Genomic DNA, 21,063 nt, shown 5'->3' on the forward strand with positions numbered 1-21,063 from the left:
AGGAAAAATGGAAGCCGCAATGCAGTCCAAGGAACCTGAAGAGCCGGCGCCCAGTTTAGGGCCACTGGGAAGAAAGGAGGGCGGTGGCAGGTCTGGGAATTTGGGAGCCTTCTGGATGGGAGACTGAGGGAAAGAGGAAGAGAGGCTGCGCGGGAGTCTCCGCTTCTTTGGGAAGAAAATTCCCACGGCCACCTTGGGAGCGTGGAAAGCCGCAGGCTCCCACGGAGGGGCGCGGGGAGCGCGCGGCCGTTATGGGCGGGGCCTCGGGGCGGAGCGGGGGCGGGGCCTGCTGCGCCTCAGCTCTTAGCGGCGGCGGCGGCGGCGGCGAGGAGCGCTCGGGCGGACTACTTTGCTTTCCCGCGCGGCGCCGCCTCCTGCCGCGCCTCCGCCTTCTTCTCGGCCCCGCCACCGGCTTCCTCCTCCTCAGACTGCCCTCAGCCCGCGCACCAGCCGGCTCCGTTATGGCGACCCGCAGCCCCAGCGTCGTGGTGAGCAGCCTGGCCCGCCAGGCCCGTGGCGGCGGCGGCGGCCGTTCCCTGAGACGCGGGGCCGCAGTGCGGGCTCGGGTCGGCGTGGCCCGGGGCCGGGGGGCGGGGGCGGCCGCAGCCTCCTGGGTTCGGCCGCGCGTCACACCCGGGCGGTTGGGGGGATGGAACGGTGAGGTGGGGGTGGCCGCCTCAGGAGAGCCCCGGGAAGGAGGGCTGCGTGTGGGAGGAGAGGGTGGAAATGGCGTTTTGGTTGACATGTGCCGCTTGCGAGCGTGCTATGGGGAGGGGCCGTGGGCCAGTTCGGGAATGATCTGGCGGGGTGAGGGTGGGAGCTTTCTTAGGAGGGGCTCTTCCCTGTCGATTTGCGGTGTGTGGGTGAGGTCCTCGGGGCAGCTCCATGAGAGGGACCAGGAGCACGGAAACGACCACATGGGAGGCATGCGGGGACTGGTATTTTAATCTAGTTTTGCAGACATTGTAATGATTATTTGTGGGAATGCGCATTGCCTCATTGCATCCTCACGGCAGCCTTGGCGGCGGTAACCATGCCTACCTTTTTACACACGTAGAAAGTAGTTAGCCGATATTAGGTAGCTTTCCCACGGCCCAGAGGTAGCCAGGCCTCGTAATCAGATCTGCTTGAATCCGGATCCTATGCTCTTTGATGCTGCAGGGGACAAAAAATGCGAATCTGGTCCTTACCTTCAAGGGCATTGGCACCGTAATCCGTCTTTGGTATCCTGTCTCCAGCCTCATTGGTTCTTTTCCTTGTTTCTCGAACAAGCCCAGCTGCTCCCTCCCCTTACCCTCCCGTTTTGATCACGCTTGCTAAAATAGCCAACCCTCTCTCAATAGTTAAATGCCTTAGCCTGCATTATTACTATTATTATTATTATTTTAGCAGTTACCTTATTACCTGTTGATTGTCTCTCCCACAAAAACATAAACTTTATAAGGGCAGGAAGCACCGCTGTAACCCCAGCGCGTAGTACAGTGCCTGGCATGCAAGAAATTCTCAGTGATGGTCTGTTGGATGAATACATTAAATAATTAACCACTTGAGCCCTAAAAAGGGAAGGGTTCTAGTTCATATTAGGCATTGTGACTTAAGGTAAAGAGTAGTGCTCTTAATGGAGTCTGGCCTGGGATCCTGCTTGCGTGGGTTATTTACTAGCAGTGTAGCCTTGGGTAACTACCTTTCTGGATTTAAGTGTCTTATGTATAACTGAGGTGCTAACTACCTCATGGTGTTATTGAAAGGATAGCCGGTCTTTGTGAATGAACAACCTTTGCGTGGTTCCTGACTGGGAATAGTAATAATATCTATCGATGTGTTTACCTACATAGTCCTGTTTAGTCCTCAAAACAACCCTCTAACAAAAGTATGATTATCGTTTTACAGATGAGGAATCCTTGAAGCCTCAGTGAGAGGTTAAGTAACTTAACCTCTTAACGTAACATACCCAGTGTCACACAGTTATTAAGAGGAGCTCAGACTCAAACCTAGGTCTCTCTCAAGGAGGGCCCATACACTTAAATGTTATGCTAATAGTAGGTACTCAACTGTTTTTATTCAGTTGCTGAGGAAGTTAGATGCTTTTAAGCTTTGGGGTCCAATGGCTGCACCAGCATATAGTGAATTATTTTTGCTAGAACTGGCTGTTAGTTTTGTTTGAGCATCAAGATATTGATTGTGTTTTCGGTTTGCAAATTCCTGTTCCTTTTTTAATTTCCTTCCCAGAAATTGTCTTCATGTTAGCAGTGACGGACACTTAAATAGTGCTTACTGTATGCTGGTTACTAAGCCCTTTACACATATTAACTGGTTTGATATTTATTTAAAAAATTTATGTGGCTCAGAGAGGTTAAGTAACTTTCCCAAGATTACCCAGCAATACTAGGATTTGAATCTAAGCTATCTGGCCCCAGAGTCTGCTCTTAACCTCTCCACTTTTAGGTTCATAGTGACAGTAGTAGATATTTATTTAGTACTTACTATGCTTTAGGCATTGAAGTAAATATTTTGCAACATTATCTAATATAACTGCCCTAAAGATACATAATAGGAGGGAGAGAGATAAACACTAGTATGACCTTGGAGGCACAGATTGGTGAACTATTGATAACTTGCCCAGTATCACTTAGATGAAATTGACCTGCAGATCTGCCTGATATGACCCATGCTACTTGTAACTATCTCTCTAAACTTCCAGGGTAAACTTGGACACACTTGAACAAAGAACAAGCTTCTGAATGTTTGCAAGTTATTGTGAAACATCAGATACACATTATGTGGATAAAATATCTTCTAAATTTCAGGATGGTAGTGCTAGAAATGTAACCCTTATTAACTGGACTTAAATCTTACCCGGCTAATAATTTTCACAGAATTGATAAAATAGTGCATTTTTTTGGTCCACAACCCTATCATTGTTATCAGGGTTTAGACTGACAATGTAGACCAAAATTATTCTTGGTGACCACCAAAAAATGGAGCAGTTGAGTTTGGGGGTTTCATTCTACAAATTGATTAACGTGACATGCATACTGTAGATTCATCTTAATTGTTTTCTGTCCATTTTTTGTATCTAGGTGTCACAGAAAGTCCATAGGCAGGAGGTAGGAAAAAGACAAAAGGACCAACCAGATCAGCAGAGAAGAGGGGTCTTGAAGTTCTCTTTTAGATTTCTGTAGTTCACTAGGCAGTAACTGGGCCATGTCATTCTTTTCCCCTGTGAAGAGATGATAAAGATGTGCTAGTGTGCTCTTCTTCCTATCTGTAATTGTATATTGTGTGCATTGATAAGATTTATATGCTATAAAAGTGTCAACCACCATCGTTAATATTGAGACTGGATTGTTATTTTCCACCAGTGGCTACCAAATTACTAACAAACATTTAGAATAACTTGCTACTAATAAGAATTCAAACACTTCAGATTGCTATGAAACTACTATCTTCAGCACTGTGCTTCTGATAATTGATAGGCATTTATGTTTTGCCCAGAATTAACATGCCTGTTATTCCACTGTGCACACTGGAAAGGAAAGATGATAGTATTAGATAGTAGTTATGGGCCCGCTTACGTAGAAGCAGGTAATAATTTATCCCTGAGTTGAATAGAATGCTGATTTTAATTCTTGTAACCCTTAGATTCTTGTAAACCTTTTAATTCTTTTCACATTTAGGGATAAATGCATCAGTAGTTCATAATTTTGGTCTTATGATATCCTGAGTTATTACAAATTATCCCAAGGGGATGACACATCTGCTTTGGGTTTTTCTGAGAATTTTAAAGTGTCTGAATATAAAAGGTAAAAATATGCCACCTAGCCATTTCTGCCTATTCTAGAAGCTTGGAATTATTGTTGGTTACTAGGAATAAAATAAAATGTATTTTATCTATTACTGTACATCTTTTAATTCATATTTTTAAAGACTCGCTTCCTCACTTCCATTTAGTCTTGTTTGGACCCAGGAACATTGTCATTTTTTGACCACAAACAGGCTTAAGCAATCCTGCTCACAGATGATGAATTGATGTTGCATGTGTTGTCTTAGCTCGAGTTAATTTCCATGCTTACTGTAATTTTAGATAGTATATCTCTGTAATTAGACATGTGTAAACCACAAAATTTTTCATGTATGGAAACCATTATTATCGATGTGACACATAATTATTAAGAATTTGTGGCTTCAGTTTTACTGAAAAATAAAATTATTTTGGTAATTTATGATAGCAAATAGACAAAAGATAGTAATGTTACATTTTCAATAATCTTTCATATTAATAAAAGTGCCTTGTAGATTTTACCATTAACAAGTATATTACAGATAGGTTAGAATTTGAGAGCTATGTTTTAAAGCTCTGAGGAGATGCAGTCAGATTTCTGAACTGTCTGGGTAAATGGTAAGTAACTGAGAGCTATTAATAACCTATCCTTTGGCCATTTCTGGCTGAACTGGAAATCAGAGTAGGAAAGGTGGATCTGCAGAGAAACCACATTTCATTTGTTTACCACTTCCAGCCCCTCCAGGGCTCTCCCCCAAATATTTTGGGGTTGGGCCCTCCCCAAAGCCATCCAGGACCTTCTTTGCGATCTTTAGCCATTTTATGTTAAGTTCATATGTTGAAGCTCTAACCCCCAATGTGATGGTATTTGGAGATGGGGCCTTTGGAAGGTAATTAGGATTAGGTACGGTCATGAGGGTGGGGCCCTGGTCTTTTAAGAAAGACACCGGAGAGTTTCCAGCCCCAGCGCTCAGCACACAGATAGCTAGGAGAAGATGGCTGCCTACAAGCCAAGAGAAGAGACGTCAGAATGAAACCTACTTTGCTGGCCCCTTGGTCTTGGACTTCCCAGCCTAAAGAACTGTGGGGAATAAATTACTGTTGTTTAAGCCACCCGGTCTACAGTATTTTGTTGTGGCAGACTAATGCAGTTCTTTTAGAAGGTGTTGGTAATAACCACGTGCTTAGACATGCAACACCAAGTCACAAATAATAAAACAGATGTGATTTATACTCATATACAAAGTTGGGCATTGCTATTGCCTAGTTGATTTAGAAGGCTGTGCTAATTCAGTATCAGAGACATACCAGTCTAATTTACTCAGTTTATATCCTAGGCAACAGAATATATTGACTACTTTAAGCTTGATATTGCTTTAGGAGGGAGTCATTGGTGCTGGCTGACCTTGGGTTCCATGTTTATCTTTAGTGTGTATAACCGCTTTTGATAATCACACGTTTGTGGGCTTCTGAAGTTAGATTTGGTACAGATTATAAGCTTTAATGTGCTGTATAGTTAGTTATATGTGTATATGTCTTTTCCATTAGATTATATGCTCTTTGAAGGCTCTAAATTTATAATCATCTTTGTATCCCCCTACAAAATCTATTGCATAGTACCTTAATCAAGGTGGGTGCTGGATGCATTTTTATATAATTAAACATATTGCAATCCCTTCCTATCAGAGTACCCACTGGATTGTTAACTAATCCATGTTAGATGGGGTTAATTAATACCAGATATTAACCAATATCAGATGGAACAAATAAGGGCTGATAAGATTAAAGGCCACCAAGTATATTTCTCTCTAGCTCTTCTAGAGATTGAGATTATTAGCCCTGTTTAATATGAAGCTTTGGTGCTTGGGATGATTAAAACAAATTCCTGTCTATTGAATTATATCTTCTGTTATTTCTTATTGTCAGTGGTCTAGGTGCAAGCAAGGCTTCTGAGAGTTTGAGTACCCTCCTAAACTCCCATAATACTTTTTCTGTATTTTTAAAATAGTTTCACACTGTCTTATGGTTTTTCATGTATATGTCATATCTTCTACTACACTGTAAGCTCTTTGAGGGTAGTTGTGTCAAATTTATCTAATCCTCTCTAGTATGTACAACATAGTAGGTACTCAATAAATATTTGAGTGAGTGTTGGTGATAAGAATTACAGGTCCTGAATAAGGTCCTCACCATTTAAAAATTACTATTCTAATACATATTTGAACATTAAATATGAATTTTTAAAACTTGGATTTTTCATTAATGTAAAATTGAGAAAAAGTGATGTTGGTGCCTTGTTATCATTTAAATAAATTGCTTCCTGTTTAACTTTATTTGAAACATACACAGGTACACATATTAGTATAATGAACCCTCATGTAGTCCTTGCCCAGTTCTGACAATTATCTATACATGGCCAAATCATATGTTTCTTAAATTAGGACCCCCATAAATACACCCCATGTATTTATAGTGAATTATAACAAAGTTGTGAACTTATGCCTAAAGTACCTCAAGTGATACAGGTTTTATGAATTCTTATTTTTGCCTTTTGGGAAGAGTTATATTGACATGTTTTTTTAATCTTGAAATAACATATCAACCCTTTTACACTGAATGTGATACGTAAATCTAATAGTATTGATTGAAAATAAAACCTTTTGAATTGGAAAAAAGAATTTTTTTAATTAAAAAACATTTTTTTGCCACGCTACACAGCTTGTGGAATCTTAGTTCCCCAACCGGGGCCCTCAGCAGTGAAAGCGCAGAGTCCTAACCACTGGACCGCCAGGGAAGTCCCTGAATTGGAAATTAATTTGGCGTGTTGACAGAGAGAGAATTCCTATTTGGGGGGGGGTACATCTGTGCTGGTCTGTCTGTGTTAAACTGCATGTTTGGGATGAACTCTGGGCAGAATTCACATTGGCTTTGATTGAGACAAACAAGACTCTTGAAGTTCTTAGGCTGCCTGCAAAACCCATAGCCAGGCACTGAGCCATTTTCACAGAACCAGTAGGCTTTATAAGTGTTGCATGTTTCAAAGAGTCCTGGGTGGGTCCTGGTTTATGCTTATGGCAGAAGCAGTGAGTAACTGTGAGGAAGGGGTGAGTAAGTCTCAGGGAAGCCATTTTGGTGCTCCGGATCTTGACTTTAAAAGCACTATGAAATGGTACGTTTTCATTCTTGTCAGGTAATAGCAGATCTGTTCTGATGAGCCTGATATCAATGTTTGTCCTCTTGTAGCATCTAGCAAGGTCTAGCTCTTCTTTTCCCAGAACTTTTAACTAAATTTCAGTTTATAAAATTTAGAAAAGTAATGCTTGCTTGTTATGAAGCATTATAAAAGTAATGCTTGCTTGAAATACTCTTGTAGATGACACAAATGTCCTAGTCCCATTCTTTTTTTTTAACATCTTTATTGGAGTATAATTGCTTTACAGTAGTGTGTTAGTTTCTGCTTTATAACAAAGTGAATCAGCTATACGTATACATATATCCCCATATCTCCTCCCTCTTGCGCCTCCCTCCCACCCCCCCATCCCACCCCTCTAGGTGGTCGCAAAGTACCGAGCTGATCTCCCTGTGCTATGCGGCTGCTTCCCACTAGCTATCTATTTTACATTTGGTAGTGTAGATATGTCCATGCCACTCTCTCACTTCGTCCCAGCTTACCCTTCCCCCACCCGTGTCCTCAAGTCCATTCTCTACATTTGTGTCTTTATTCCTGTCCTGCCCTTAGGTTCAGAACCATTTTTTTTTTTAGATTCCATATATATGTGTTAGTATATGGTATTTGTCTTTCTCTTTCTGACTTACTTTACTCTGTATGACAGACTCTAGGTCCATCCACCTCACTACAAATAACTCAATTTCATTTCTTTTATGGCTGAGTAATATTCCATTGTATATATGTGCCACATCTTCTTTATCCATTCATCTGTCGATGCACACTTAAGTTGCTTCCATGTCCTGGCTATTGTAAATAGAGCTGCAGTGAACATTGTGGTACATGACTCTTTTTGAATTATGGTTTTCTCAGGGTATATGCCCAGTAGTGGGATTGCTGGGTTGTATGATAGCTCTATTTTAGTTTTTTAAGGAACCTCCACACTCCCATTCTTTTTATAGTAAATGTCTTCTGAAATAAGCCTGATGACAATGTTTAGCAGATACATTAGTACTTCACCTTAGAGGACCTGGCATAATCTTTTGCCCCTCAAAATAGGATTTTTTTCCTGCATATGAAAGTAATACATGTTTTTAAAAAAACAAATCAATATTGACTTCACACCTCGTGCCGAGCGAGTGCCTGTGCACTATGTGCTGCTGGAGCTTACCTGTGGGCATGTCCCAGTCCACCTGCCTGAGTCACTGCCAGGCTCCTGGCCACGTGCTCCAAGCAGAAGCGGTGCACAGCTACTACCAGTCTGACATGACGGTACTTGAAATTCCACCGAAGTCTGGAAAACTCAGAGCTCTTGGGACTGAAAGAGAGATGATGTGAACCTCAAATTTCTTAGAATATAATTATCAATTCTGTGAATAATAAATGTATCTTAAGTATATATTTTAGAAATTTATTGAAAACCAAGCTACTTGTCCTTAAGCACCTAATACAGTGCTGACTGAAGGAGGAGGTACTCAATAGATATTAACTGATGCAGTGAGATTTAATTATGGTTTGACCAGTATTTCTTGCAAACTGCCAGAGTTCATGTCATCAGCTTCTTGAATGTGATTTGGAAGATACTTAGTCTTGAATGTCATGTGAGACAGTATTATAATTGTGGTTTGTGTCTTTGAATAAGCTTTAAATATAATGCTGAGTGGGAATTATAAATCAACTATAATTTTTTTAAAAAGTGAAATTGGCAGTGGGGAAAAAAAAAGAAGTTAAAGTGTAGAAAGTGGCAGGTCCCCACTTCTTACAGTTGACTATTGTTTGGTATATTCTTCCATACCCACCCTTTCTTTCTTCCTCTCTCCCTCTCTCTCCTCTTTTTTTAACTTTTTGTATTAAAATTTTTTTGTTTGTAGATTTGGTTTTAATATATCATAAAATTTCCCCATACTTTTCACATATGTATATAAAAACACGTACTACCACAAATAATTTATAAGAAAGACTTGATATTTTTAAAAAGCAATATGTACTCACTGAAGAAAATTTGGGATATATAGTATAAAGAGTTAAATAAAATCGCTGTAACTCCCCTCCACAAGACAAAAGTTTTTTATGATTTTGTTATATTTTTCTGTGTTTATAGGCCCATTATATAATTATAAAACTGTAATCATAGTACATTTTACCACCACAGGTACCTCATCATCAGTGTTATTAAACATTTTGCATTATAAGGACTGGACATATCAAGACGACCAATATGTGGTCCTACTCAAACAATCTTAGAGTATCTATTATGAAGGCACCTCATGAGTTGATTATAACAATCTCAGACTTCTAGAAGTTTGGATTTTTAAGGAATCACTTAGCTTTTTTGGTGATTTTTTTTTCCTACTGTGAGATGAGAGAGACTCTTTGGGTTTGAGGTGGGGAACAGCAGTTTTTCTTGCTCACTGTAATATTTTAACTTGCTAGACTATACTGTATTAAGCATTTTTTACTAAATTTTCAAACATTTGCAAAAGTCGGGAGAATAATATAATGGATCCCCATATACTCATCACGTGTTTATAATATTGTCAAGATTTTGCCACATTTGTCTTAGCTCTTTAAAGTTTTTCTTTTACTCTGCTGAACTAAAGAAAATTTCATGTCATTTTACTTCTGTAATCTTAACTATTCATCTCTAAAACATGTGGTTGATTTCTTATATAACTGTAATTCATTATCATACCTACGAAATTACAGAAAGTTCTTGATATCATACCTAAATTTCTGTGATAGGCTAAGGGTTCTAAACGTCTAAATCCAATCAAGTGTTTGTATCATGAAATGCTCTCACTGAAAACAGCCATATTTCTCTTTCAGATTAGTGATGATGAACCAGGTTATGACCTAGATTTATTTTGTATACCTAATCATTATGCTGAGGATTTGGAAAAGGTGTTTATTCCTCATGGACTAATTATGGACAGGTTAGTACGATCTTAAATTGAAATTTTGTTTTTTTCGTATATTAATTTCAAGTGTCAGCAACTGTTTTAAGTAGTTGATGTTTGAACATGAACTAGACCAGCTTGTCACATAATAGATGCTTTCTGTTTTAAAAGCCCTCTTGACAAAAAAGGGAGGAAGGGAGAGCTTACTAATTACCCAGTATAAGTCATGGTATACTGGGAATCTGTAGGGAGTAGAATAAAGTAAATATTGAAGGGAGATTGGAAGAATGAACTCTAGGCACAAAGTCTGATTTCTCAACCCTGAACAGGGTAATGGACTGGGGCTGAATCACGGGAAGACAAGGTCAGATTTTGATGATTATGCACGTCTAGCTTGAAAATTTCCTGTTAAATGAATTGCAGTGAAAAACTTTACTTGTTATTTAAATGCTTGCCTTGTGTGTCTGGCTGTTGTTTTTTATTTTAAAATTATAATATCAATATTATAACTCTATTCTAATATAGCTATATTCTAGAATTCTAAAATATTCTAACTATAGAGGCTTAAACAAGAAGAGTGAAGTTCTCTCAGCCTGCTGTACACATTTCCTCCCTATACATTGGCCATGTACATATACTATATATTTTAACACATGGGTATTACTATCATATAGGTCTAAAATTTATTGGGCATTTTTTCATATTAATACATCCAGAACTATCTCATATATTTTAAAGGTTGCATGGCATTCCATTTTCTGGCTGTACCATAATTGATATAACCAGTTCCTTATTGATTAGGTGCAAGATGTCTCCATTATTTTGCTTTTGCAGATCATACTAGAAGGGAACATCGTTTTATAGATGTTTGGGCAGTTGCTCAAATTTATCCACGGGGAAATTTTGTGACAAGGGGAAGGTGTTTATTGAATGTTTTGATACTGCCAAATTTTCCTCCAAAAAGTTTATATTAATTTATACTCCCAATGGTGTATGAGAGTGCTCTTTCCTTACAATCTCTTCTAATATTGTATTATTGGAATTTGCTGGTTTGATAGGTGAAAATTGTATCTTATTTTAATTTGCGTTTTTAAAATTTATGATAGATGTAACAGTACACTTGGATTTGGAAGGTTTTTGAAATTTTTATCTTCACTTTATGAGCAAGGATATTATACTTCATGGGGGCAAAGGATGTGTTTTGTTGAAGTTTAATCTTTTTTTTTTTTTTTTTTTTTTAATGCTTGGCTGAGCCTCGCAGCTTTCGGGATCTGAGTTTCCCAGACCAGGGATCGAACCTAGGGCCACGGCACTGAAAGTGCCGAGTCCTAACGACTGGACTGCCAGGGAATTCGAAGTTTAATCTTTAAGGGATGTTTGTTGTAAAGTTTAAATGTTCCTTTTATAATATAATTTAATTTCTATTAAATTCTTGATTTTATTTCTGTAGGACTGAACGGCTGGCTCGAGATGTGATGAAGGAGATGGGAGGCCATCACATCGTGGCCCTCTGTGTGCTCAAGGGGGGCTATAAATTCTTTGCTGACCTGCTGGATTACATCAAAGCACTGAACAGAAATAGTGATAGATCTATACCTATGACTGTAGATTTTATCAGACTGAAGAGCTACTGTGTAAGTATATTTAATGCATGTTTAAAATAAACGTGGCATTTTTATTATATGTATCCTATATGTATGAGCTTTAGCTGGTTATATATAAATTCCATTAGCTTATAACTTATACAACTAAAGAACCAAAATTGATCTACATAATAGATAAAAACAAAACCATATGAATTCAAATTAACATTAATTTGATGTGAAGGACTATGTTTTGCTGAAATAAAAACAAAACAAAACAAAAAAACCCATGGCAACTGTAGGTTTTCCTGTATGTTTTTGAAGCTCTGCAAACTATACTTACATGTTCATTTTACTTGGTTAGAGTGAGATTTTCTAATATATTCCCTAGTACTGTATATCCAAGTAAATATTGTCTTTTTCAAACTAGTCGCCTATACTTATTTTAAAGGTTCTTTGGTTTACTTTTGTTTTGTTTTGTTTTGGATTTTGAAAAACCCGTTTTCGGAATTGCTCTTGGGACTTGGGGGATATACTCTTTTGACTGTACTTACTGGTGGCAGATGTCCTCTCTGGAGCTAGATTGACTTGAGGGGGAGTCGTATTTGGAGTTAGGTGTGAGTAATAAGGTGGGTCAACAGTTGTCTCTTAGAAAGTGCGTATGGAGCGAGAGCATTAGCACATTGAAAAGACCACTTTTGAGTCACAGTCGCTTTGTCTGTGTCACACAATCTCAAATGCTTCAGAATATTGACACTTTGTGGTGAATCAAAATCCAAGTCATCTTTACTCGTGAATTTCATCATCCACAATTTCTTTGATCGTGTGAATGTTTGATTTTTATTACTTCATACTGTTGCTTTTTTTCTGGTTGTATGTTGTCATTGTAGTTCCTGAGAGTTACTCCTTTCCTTAAAAATAGGATTTTTCCTAGCTTCTTCAAGGATTAGAATAAATGTCTGATCTTTGCTCTTTCATGAATCAGTATTGTAGTGCATCTTTGTAGAAACTTGGCTTATGTTTACATTTTCATTGAGCATAAGACCACTTATCTACATTTAACTTTCAGCCTCCATTCTCTTCGTTAATCATCTATTTGACCCAAGTCTTTGACCTTTTCTCCATTTTCATCAGTCCTGTGGGTGATTGGACAGCCATTTAAGCATTATCATAGACATTTTCCCTATCCTGTTAAAACCCTTTGTGCTCATATATCATGACATTACTTCATACTCATAAGCTCCTTTTAACGTGTCAGAGTCTCACTTGAATTAAAGACTTGCTTAAATACAAAATTTGGATTTTTACTCAACAGAAGTTATTTATTTTGCTGATTTACACTAAGATTTAATTCTAGGCAGTATAGCTGCCCAGGCTTTAATATGTTGTTGCTTAGAGGCAAAACATGGGCTTACAGTCCAGGGCTTGATTTCTCTGTTTGGTCTTCTTAAGCACCGCCCCCCCGCCCCCCACATGTGCACATAAAAATCAATTTTGTTACTTTATGACTTATACTTCATTGCTCTGGGGACTTGTGCAGAATGTTCTTTCTTTGAAAAGAAAGCTCATTAAAAAACTGAGAGGAGTTTAATATTTTTAAGAGTATTTTATAGTTATAGAGCAATTTTGAAGCGGTAGAAACACTTTGACATTTTAATTCCATTTTCTACTTTTAGTTTTTTTCCTGTTTGTTGTTTTTTATTTTTATTTTTTTGTTTGTTTGTTTTTGGCCACGCTGCGTGGCATGCAGGATCTTAGTTCCCCAACCAGGGATCGAACCTGTGCCCCCTGCAGTGGAAGCTTGGAGTCTTAATCAGTGGACCACCAGGGAAGTCCTAGTTTTTTTCCTATTAGTTTCAGATGTTAGAGGATTGTTAAGCTGAACTCCTCAACTGATAAAAAGCGTTGGAACATTCAACATGATTAAAGCAAACATTTAGGTAAATTTTCACATAGAGAAAAAATATCTGTTCTGTTTTATGTGAAATTCTGTGTAGATTTACTACTAAACAATAGAAATTAGGAAAACCATATACTTTCTGTTGATTTGAAGTAACATTTCTACCCTATTTAATAATTCATCAGCTTGTTGTGGAAGATATTCACATGTGCCTATAAAAAAACAGGCAATTTAATTTGATATAATCATAAAATGGGAATTTAAAATTGCAGCATCAGTAACATTGATGTTAATGCAGTTTTACGTGTTGATCTTGACCAGTTTGAAACAGTGAATTAAACATTAACTGTTCTGTACTTATCCTAAAGAAATGCTCCATGAACTATTAAATGTTCCCAGAATATATAAAGAGCCATAATAATATTAACACACCCCATCTAGTTTTTCTTCAGAATGAAAATTGTATTTTTCCGATTAAAAAATACATGTTTATTATAAAGAACATACAACCATGGAAAGTTATAAAGGAATTAAGTCACCCTAAATTCCACTACCACTTTTATTTCTAATATTTTGAAGAATTTTCTCTCTGTGTATATACACTCACATTATAGTTTACATACTTAGAGTAGCTAGGCAGAATTTTATTTGCTTAGTGCCTAGTTGACAGATTGCCTGGGGATTCCAAATACCATGTTTCATTAAATCTTAGCACTGATTTTAAGATTTACCACTATTTTTTGTACTGCTAAGAAAGAAGACGCTGTCAGTTATTGTTGTAAGTTGCTGTTGATTGTAATATGTCAGTTTCAGGGGTATTAAAATGTGAATGTACATCTTAGAACAATAAAATGTAGTACTATATATTCAATGACTTTTCTATCCCTAAGGCTCTGTGATATTAAAAAAAGACACAGTTGATAAGTGTGCAAATGTATTTTCTCTGTTGTGAGTTCAATTTTGCAGTGAATTTTTTTTTTTACTAAAATAGTTTAATTTAAAAAAAAAATGAGGAAGTCTCGAGAGGGAAAGTTGTCCAACAAGTAAATTTTTTGTGGGAATATTTTTTGTGGGCCCTAAGCAAAGGAGAAATTAACCTGATTTATGGTGTGTCCAGACTAAATGGCTTACGTTAAAATGAAATTCTTCTTAGAATTTTATTTTATTTATTTTTCATTATTATTATTTTAAAAATATTTATTTATTTATTTATTTGGTTGTGTCGGGTTTTAGTTGCAGCAGGCGGGCTCCTTAGTTGCAGCATGCATGTGGGATCTAGTTCCTGGTCCAGGGATCGAACCCAGGCCCCCTGCATTGGGAGTGTAGAGTCTTAACCACTGCACCACCAGGCAAGTCCCTCTTCTTAGGATTTTAAATCTTGCAGAAAACTTTTGAGTTATGAATTATTATCTCCATGTACATTTGAGAACAATGAGGGGCAGAGGGATTAAGTGACTTGCCCAGGATCATACAGGTCTTCAATTTGAACACAGGCCTTTAATTCTGTGCAGAACTGAGAGTCTTATTTGGGAAAACTTTTAACTAACTTGGATCCTCTAATATGGGCTTCCTATTATTTCTTCAGAAGTTTTGCATGCAAACAATTCATTTTGCCAGTTATGGGATTTTTCCTCAGTTAGGGTCAAGGTTCAGAAAGCTATAAGTTTCAGTCTTAATCTTGGAAGTCACTTGATTAGTAGCTTGATTAGGCTATCTGTTTAGGATGTCAAAGGTACAAATTACTTTATAGCAATTTGTTATTTGTAAGAAACTGACTTTTTCAGTGAGCTTGTTGAAGAAAAATGCAGAAAATATTGGAGTAGTTTCTTAAAGTGTCTCGTCTAAGAAGAGGTCAGTAGCTTTTGGTCTGACACTTTTCTCTGTATGTATTTAGTTAATGGCTTTAAGGTATGCTTTTTTCTCCAGAACAGTTGAAGTTAAATGTAAACGTACCACTTTGATGTTGACACTAGATAGTCTAAAGCTTATCTTCTGTAAATCTATCTATTTATATAAAGAAAGTGAAGTGATTTATGCCTTTCTCCTGCTTATTGAACTAAGACCATAGACGTGGATGGAGAAAAGAATTTGTTCAGTTTAAATTGGCAGGAATGGGGATGTGTACTGTCCATGGTATAAGGAAACACTAACAGAACTAGAGTCAAAAGTATACTTTCTAACTCTTGCCTGTGGATTTTCACTGTGATGTAGTCCTTGTCGGACAACTTAGGTTTTATGTAAGCACCCTGATTAGTAGAACATGAAGGTACTGGTCAGGTTTGGCCCCATGAAACCACAACTTCTATTTTTAAAAAAAATTAAGGAGGGAGTTTCCTGGTGGCGCAGTGGTTAAGGATCCACCTGCCAATGCAGGAGACATGGGTTCGAGCCCTGGTCTGGAAAGATCCCACATGCCGTGGAGCAACTAAGCCCATGGGCCACAACTACCGAGCCTGTGCTCTAGAGCCCGCGAGCCACAACTACTAAGCCTGCGTGCCACAACTACTGAAGCCCGTGTGCCTAGAGCCCGTGCTCTGCAACAAGAGAAGCCACACAATGAGAGGCCCGTGCACCACAACGAAGAGTAGCCCCTGCTCACCACAACTAGAGAAAGCCCGCGCACAGCAACGAAGACCCAACACAGCCATAAATAAATAAATAAATAAACAAATTTTTTAAAATTAAGGAAATTGATTAATTCACTCAGCAAACATATTACCACCTGTTGTATGCAAGGTACTATCTTTTAGGCCATGAAGAGTGGTTCTATAGAACATGTTTATCAGATCCTAGTCCCAAACCAGACATGGAATGAAAAACAAGAAGACAGGTTGCAATAACTTCTGAAGGTTTGAAAACAGTGTACTTGAAAATACTAGATATTAAATATCAGCACTAACACTTCAATCTTTTCTGGTACCCTGTTGTACTAAATGATATCTTTGATGTGTGTAGAGCAATGCTGACCAACAGAACTTTCTGTGATGATGGAAATGTTCTGTGTCTGTGTTGTCTAGTACGGAGCCACTAGCCACATGTGACTGTGAGGCTGTGAAATATATCTCATGCAACAGAGGCTCTGGTTTTTTTTTTTGGGCCACACTGTGCGGCATGTTGAATCTTAGTTTCCTGACCAGGGATTGAACCCGTGCCCTCTGCAGTGGAAGCGGATTCGTAACCACTGGACCCCCAGGGAAGTCCCTGAATTTTTAGTTTTATTTAATTTTAAATAATGTGGTTAGTGGTTATTATATTGGATAGTGCAGGATTAGATGATCTATAAGGGCCCTGCTTCATCAGCATCATTTTTAAAACTGATAATAGCTTCTTTTTCCTTTAAAGCAACATTTTAAGTTTAAAATAACAGGTAAATAAATTGACTTATTACCTGGGCATATATCCTTCCAGACTTATTATTTTCTGCATATATTTTTAGAAAATTGGATATCTGCCGTTTTTCATCTGAGGTGCAGTCTACCTCTAAAAGTTCATGATTCTAATATTCTCACTTTTGTTGATATTTGATCAGGGTACAGGAGACCAGTTAAAGGACACAGAGGATGGTTGAAATTATGACGTGAAGAGAAAATATGATTGAGTGTGGTGGACTTGGGACCTAGCTGGATGTAGAAGGAACAGTTGTTTCCCCATAACTCCATTCTAGGGTCCTAAAGAATGATCTGAAGTTCACTGCAAAAAGGAAGGCACATATCGCTAAGCCACTAAGTGCTAAGGCCGGACTTCCTACGTCAGTAATACTCCTAGTCTCACCCTCTTGGGAGCCCAGTTTTGGTGATTAACCTCTCTGCATTCTCTTCTTATGGTCTCAACCTGTTTGTTCCAAGCCGTTCTTTTGCAGCCCACTCATTAACGTGTTTTCACACAGCTTTCTCTCCTCTTTTCCTATACCAAGCTTCAGTTCCTGTTGCTACCTGGAGGTTTGCAAAATTTTTAGGGATAGACAAATAAGAAAGTTCCTTCCTATTTCCTTTCTCTTTTTTTTACGTAGACTCGAGAAAAGGTAGATAAAATGGAAACACAGACACGGAGGGTATGTATTTGGTAGACCCAAAGAGCTTCTCTGGGGATTTTATGTAGTTGACAGTGACATTCTGAGTTAAGGACATATCGGGCTCTCCCATGCCAGTCCCATCATCTCCTTAAAGATGAAGCACATAAGAGTCACTCAGTAATGAAATGCAGCAGGGATACAGTGGGAAGCTTGTCATAGACAGGAAGGGAGGGAGCAAGGGAAAATCCTCTGGTGGGGTAATTGATTCATGGGTGCCATTTGTATGCAATTTGGGCACTTATACCTGTATTCTAGCACAGTGGACTGTAACATTTTTCTTAACTGAATCTTCTGTATTACCCTTCATTTAAAAGGTGGCTGTGTTTCCAGAAAAAGGAACCTCGAAGCTAAAACCCTTGGGGCGAACGGAAATATGGAGTTTTAGATCTAGTGCAGCAGCAGTGTCTTGCGTGCTTGGAGTTCTCTTGTCTCTTACCCTATCACCATCGCCTTTGGATCACAGGGTTTTTTCCATACTTTTCAGTTCTCAGATCTTTACTCCTTTTCTCTGTAAAAAAGGGTCAATTGAAGTCGACTGTAATACCAAATTTATACAGAAGATGTCGCTATTTAACTTGATTTACTGTGTAAATCGTTTACTACTGTGATTCGCTCTCATTGAAAGCTTCAGGTTTCATACAGTTGTTTCTTTTTGGGTTTTTTTGGCTATTAATTCTCTGTCTTTGAAACTCTAGGTTTTAAGTTAGTTAGAATAAGAGGTGTCCGAAATTTCCTTAAGATGAGAAGTAATATGCAAGAGTTTTTTGATACTGGTAGTCATACTTACGTATCTTACGTTTAGTTTGCAACACTGTATACTGTTGGCCCATTTGTGATTTTCAAAAATAACACTCCATAAAATACGGACACATATATAGAAGTGTATGACAAAATTAGAAGTACAGGCGCACCACGTTTTATTGCGCTTCACGTTTTTTTAAGTAATTTTTTTTAATATTTATTTTTTGGCTGTGTCAGGTCTTAGTTGTGGCATGCAGGATCTTTCACACTGCATGGGCTCTGTAGTTGTGGCACACGGGCTTAGTTGCCCTGCGGCATGTGGGAACTTAGCTCCCCAACCAGGGATCGAACTAGGTGTCCTCTGCATTGCAAGATGGATTCTTAACCACTGGACCACCAGGGGAGTCCCTATTGCACTTCACTTTATTGTGCTTTGCAGATACTGCATTTTTTATAAATTGAAGGTTTGTGGCAGTTTTGGGTCAAGCAAGTCTATTGATGCCATTTTTCCAGCAGCACTTGCTCTCTTTATGTCTCTGTGTCACATTTTGGTAATTCTCGCAATAGGTCAAACTTTTTCATTATTATTATATTTGTTATGGTGATCTGTGATTAGTAATCTTTGATGTTACCATTACAAAAAGATTAAGACTCACTGAAGGCTCACATGATGGTTAGCTTTTTTTTTGTTTTTTGGTTTTTTTTGTTTTTGCGGTACGCGGGCCTCTCACTGTTGTGGCCTCTCCCGTTGCGGAGCACAGGCGCCGGGCGCACAGGCTCAGCGGCCATGGCTTACGGGCCCAACAGCTCCGCGGCATGTGGGATCTTCCCGGACCGGGGCACGAACCCGTGTCCCCTGCATCGGCAGGCGGACTCTCAACCACTGCGCCACCAGGGAAGCCCGATGGTTAGCATTTTTATTTTTTATCTATTTATTTATTTATTTGGGGTGGGGTGGGGTTTTACCATAGTTTCATGTTTTATTTTTAAAGAAACTGCTGAAATGTTTTCCAGAGTGGCTGTACCATTCTACATTCACATAAACAAAGTATAAGTGATCCAGTTTCTCTGCATCCTCCACAGTATTTGACGTCACTATTTTATTTTATTTTTAAATTAATTTTTATTGGAGTATAGTTGATTTACAATGTTGCGTTAGTTTTTGCTGTACAACAAAGAGAATCAGTCCTACATATACATATATCCACTCTTTTTTAGATTCTTTTCCCATATAGGCTATTACAGAATATTGAGTAGAGTTCTTTGTGCCATACAGTAGGTCCTTATTAGTTATCTATTTTATATATAGTAGTGTGTGTATGTCAATCCCAACCTCCCAATTTATCCCCGCCCCTTTCCCCCGGTAACCATGTTTGTTTTCTACATCTGTAACTCTATTTCTGTTTTGTAAGTAGGTTCGTTTGAACCATTTTTTTAGATTACACATATAAACAATAGCATTTTTTAGCAATAAAGTATTTTTAAATTAAGGTATTGTACATTGTTTTTTTAGACATAATGCTGTTGCACACTTAATAGACTACAGTACAGTGCAAACATAACTTTTATGTCCACTGGGAAACCAAAAAATTCCTGTGACTTGCTGTATTGTGACACTCACTTTATTGTGATGATCTGCAACCAAACCCGAAATATCTGAGGTATGCCTATATATAAAAGTAGAAAGTCTTCTTATCCCTTCTCACTACTCAGAGGTAATTGCAGTTAGAAACTTTTTAAAAATGCTGAACAGAAATGGTTCCGTAGGCAACACATTGCTCTGTAACTTGGTGTTTTTAGTTACCATTGTTCATGTCTGTGTGTATAGATTATCAGATTCTTTTTTTTTTTTTTTTTTTTTTTTGCGATACGCGGGCCTCTCATTGCCGTGGCGCCTCCCGCCGCGGAGCACAGGCTCCGGACACGCAGGCTTAGCGGCCACGGCTCACGGGCCCAGCCGCTCCACTGCACGCAGGATCCTCCCAGAGTGGGGCACGAACCCACGTCCCCTGCATCGGCAGGCGGACTCCCAACCACTGCGCCATCAGGGAAGCCCTATCAGATTCTTTTTAATAGCTCCACAGTATTACATTGTGTGGATGAACTTAATTTAAATAGCTCCCTGTTAATAAACATGCTGGTTGTCTCCAATTTTTGTTTTTTATAACAGTTGATATAGTGAACATCCTTGTATGTACCTTTGCACACTTGTGTTTTTGTAGCTTTGATTCCTGGAAGTGGGATTGCTGGGGCAAATGGCATGCGTGTTTACAATTTTAATAGGTATGGCTATATATTTTTCAAAGGACAGTGTACTGATTTATACTCTCACCACCAACAAGGGTGCTTGTTTCCTGTCACTCTTGCCAAAATATATATCATCAGACTTAAGTTTTGCCAGTGTGAATGAGTGAACAGTAGAATCATGTTGTTTATTTGTTTCTCAGATATCATTTTATATGTTATGACATTCTTTTCTGTGAATTACCTACTCGTGTTCATTCTCCATTTCTCTATTGGATTCTTACTGTTGGAGCCCAATGTATACTAGAAATACTCGTTACAGATCTTTTCTTTCAGTTTAGGTTCATGTCATGCCTAAGTTTTTACCTTTCTGAGAATGTGAAAATATTCTACGTTTTCTTCTGGTTTGCTTATGGCTTTATTTTTTACGTTTAGATTTTAATCCATCTGGAATTTATTTTTGTGTATGCTGTGAGGTAGGGATCATACTTTATTTTTTTCCCAAATGGATTACTAGTTGATGAAACACCATTTATTGAATAATTCATCTTTTTCCTACTGACTTGAAATACCATCTTTATCATATACTAAATCCTCATATATTTCTGGGTCTGTTTCTGGGCTCTATTCTGTTCCTTGATCTCTTTGTCTGTTACTGTGCTGGTACAGCACCATTGTA

General features: G+C 38.4%; 1 protein-coding gene across 2 annotated transcripts in view; it reads left to right on the plus strand.

The window, feature by feature from the left end:
- Positions 1 to 288: 288 nt before the first annotated feature.
- HPRT1 (hypoxanthine phosphoribosyltransferase 1) overlaps positions 289 to 21,063 on the plus strand; it is a 32,101-nt gene continuing 11,326 nt past the window's right edge. Inside the window, exons 1-3 of one of the 2 annotated variants that reach the window (XM_049704985.1) lie at positions 289 to 488; positions 9,774 to 9,880; positions 11,295 to 11,478. In XM_049704985.1, the coding sequence (XP_049560942.1) occupies positions 462 to 488; positions 9,774 to 9,880; positions 11,295 to 11,478 (318 nt within the window). In that variant the 5' untranslated portion in view covers positions 289 to 461. The remainder of the gene's footprint in view (positions 489 to 9,773; positions 9,881 to 11,294; positions 11,479 to 21,063) is intronic. The other variant, XM_004285480.2, reaches the window with a different exon arrangement.

Source organism: Orcinus orca, chromosome X (assembly GCF_937001465.1).
Source record: "Orcinus orca chromosome X, mOrcOrc1.1, whole genome shotgun sequence".
Taxonomy (NCBI): domain Eukaryota; kingdom Metazoa; phylum Chordata; class Mammalia; order Artiodactyla; family Delphinidae; genus Orcinus; species Orcinus orca.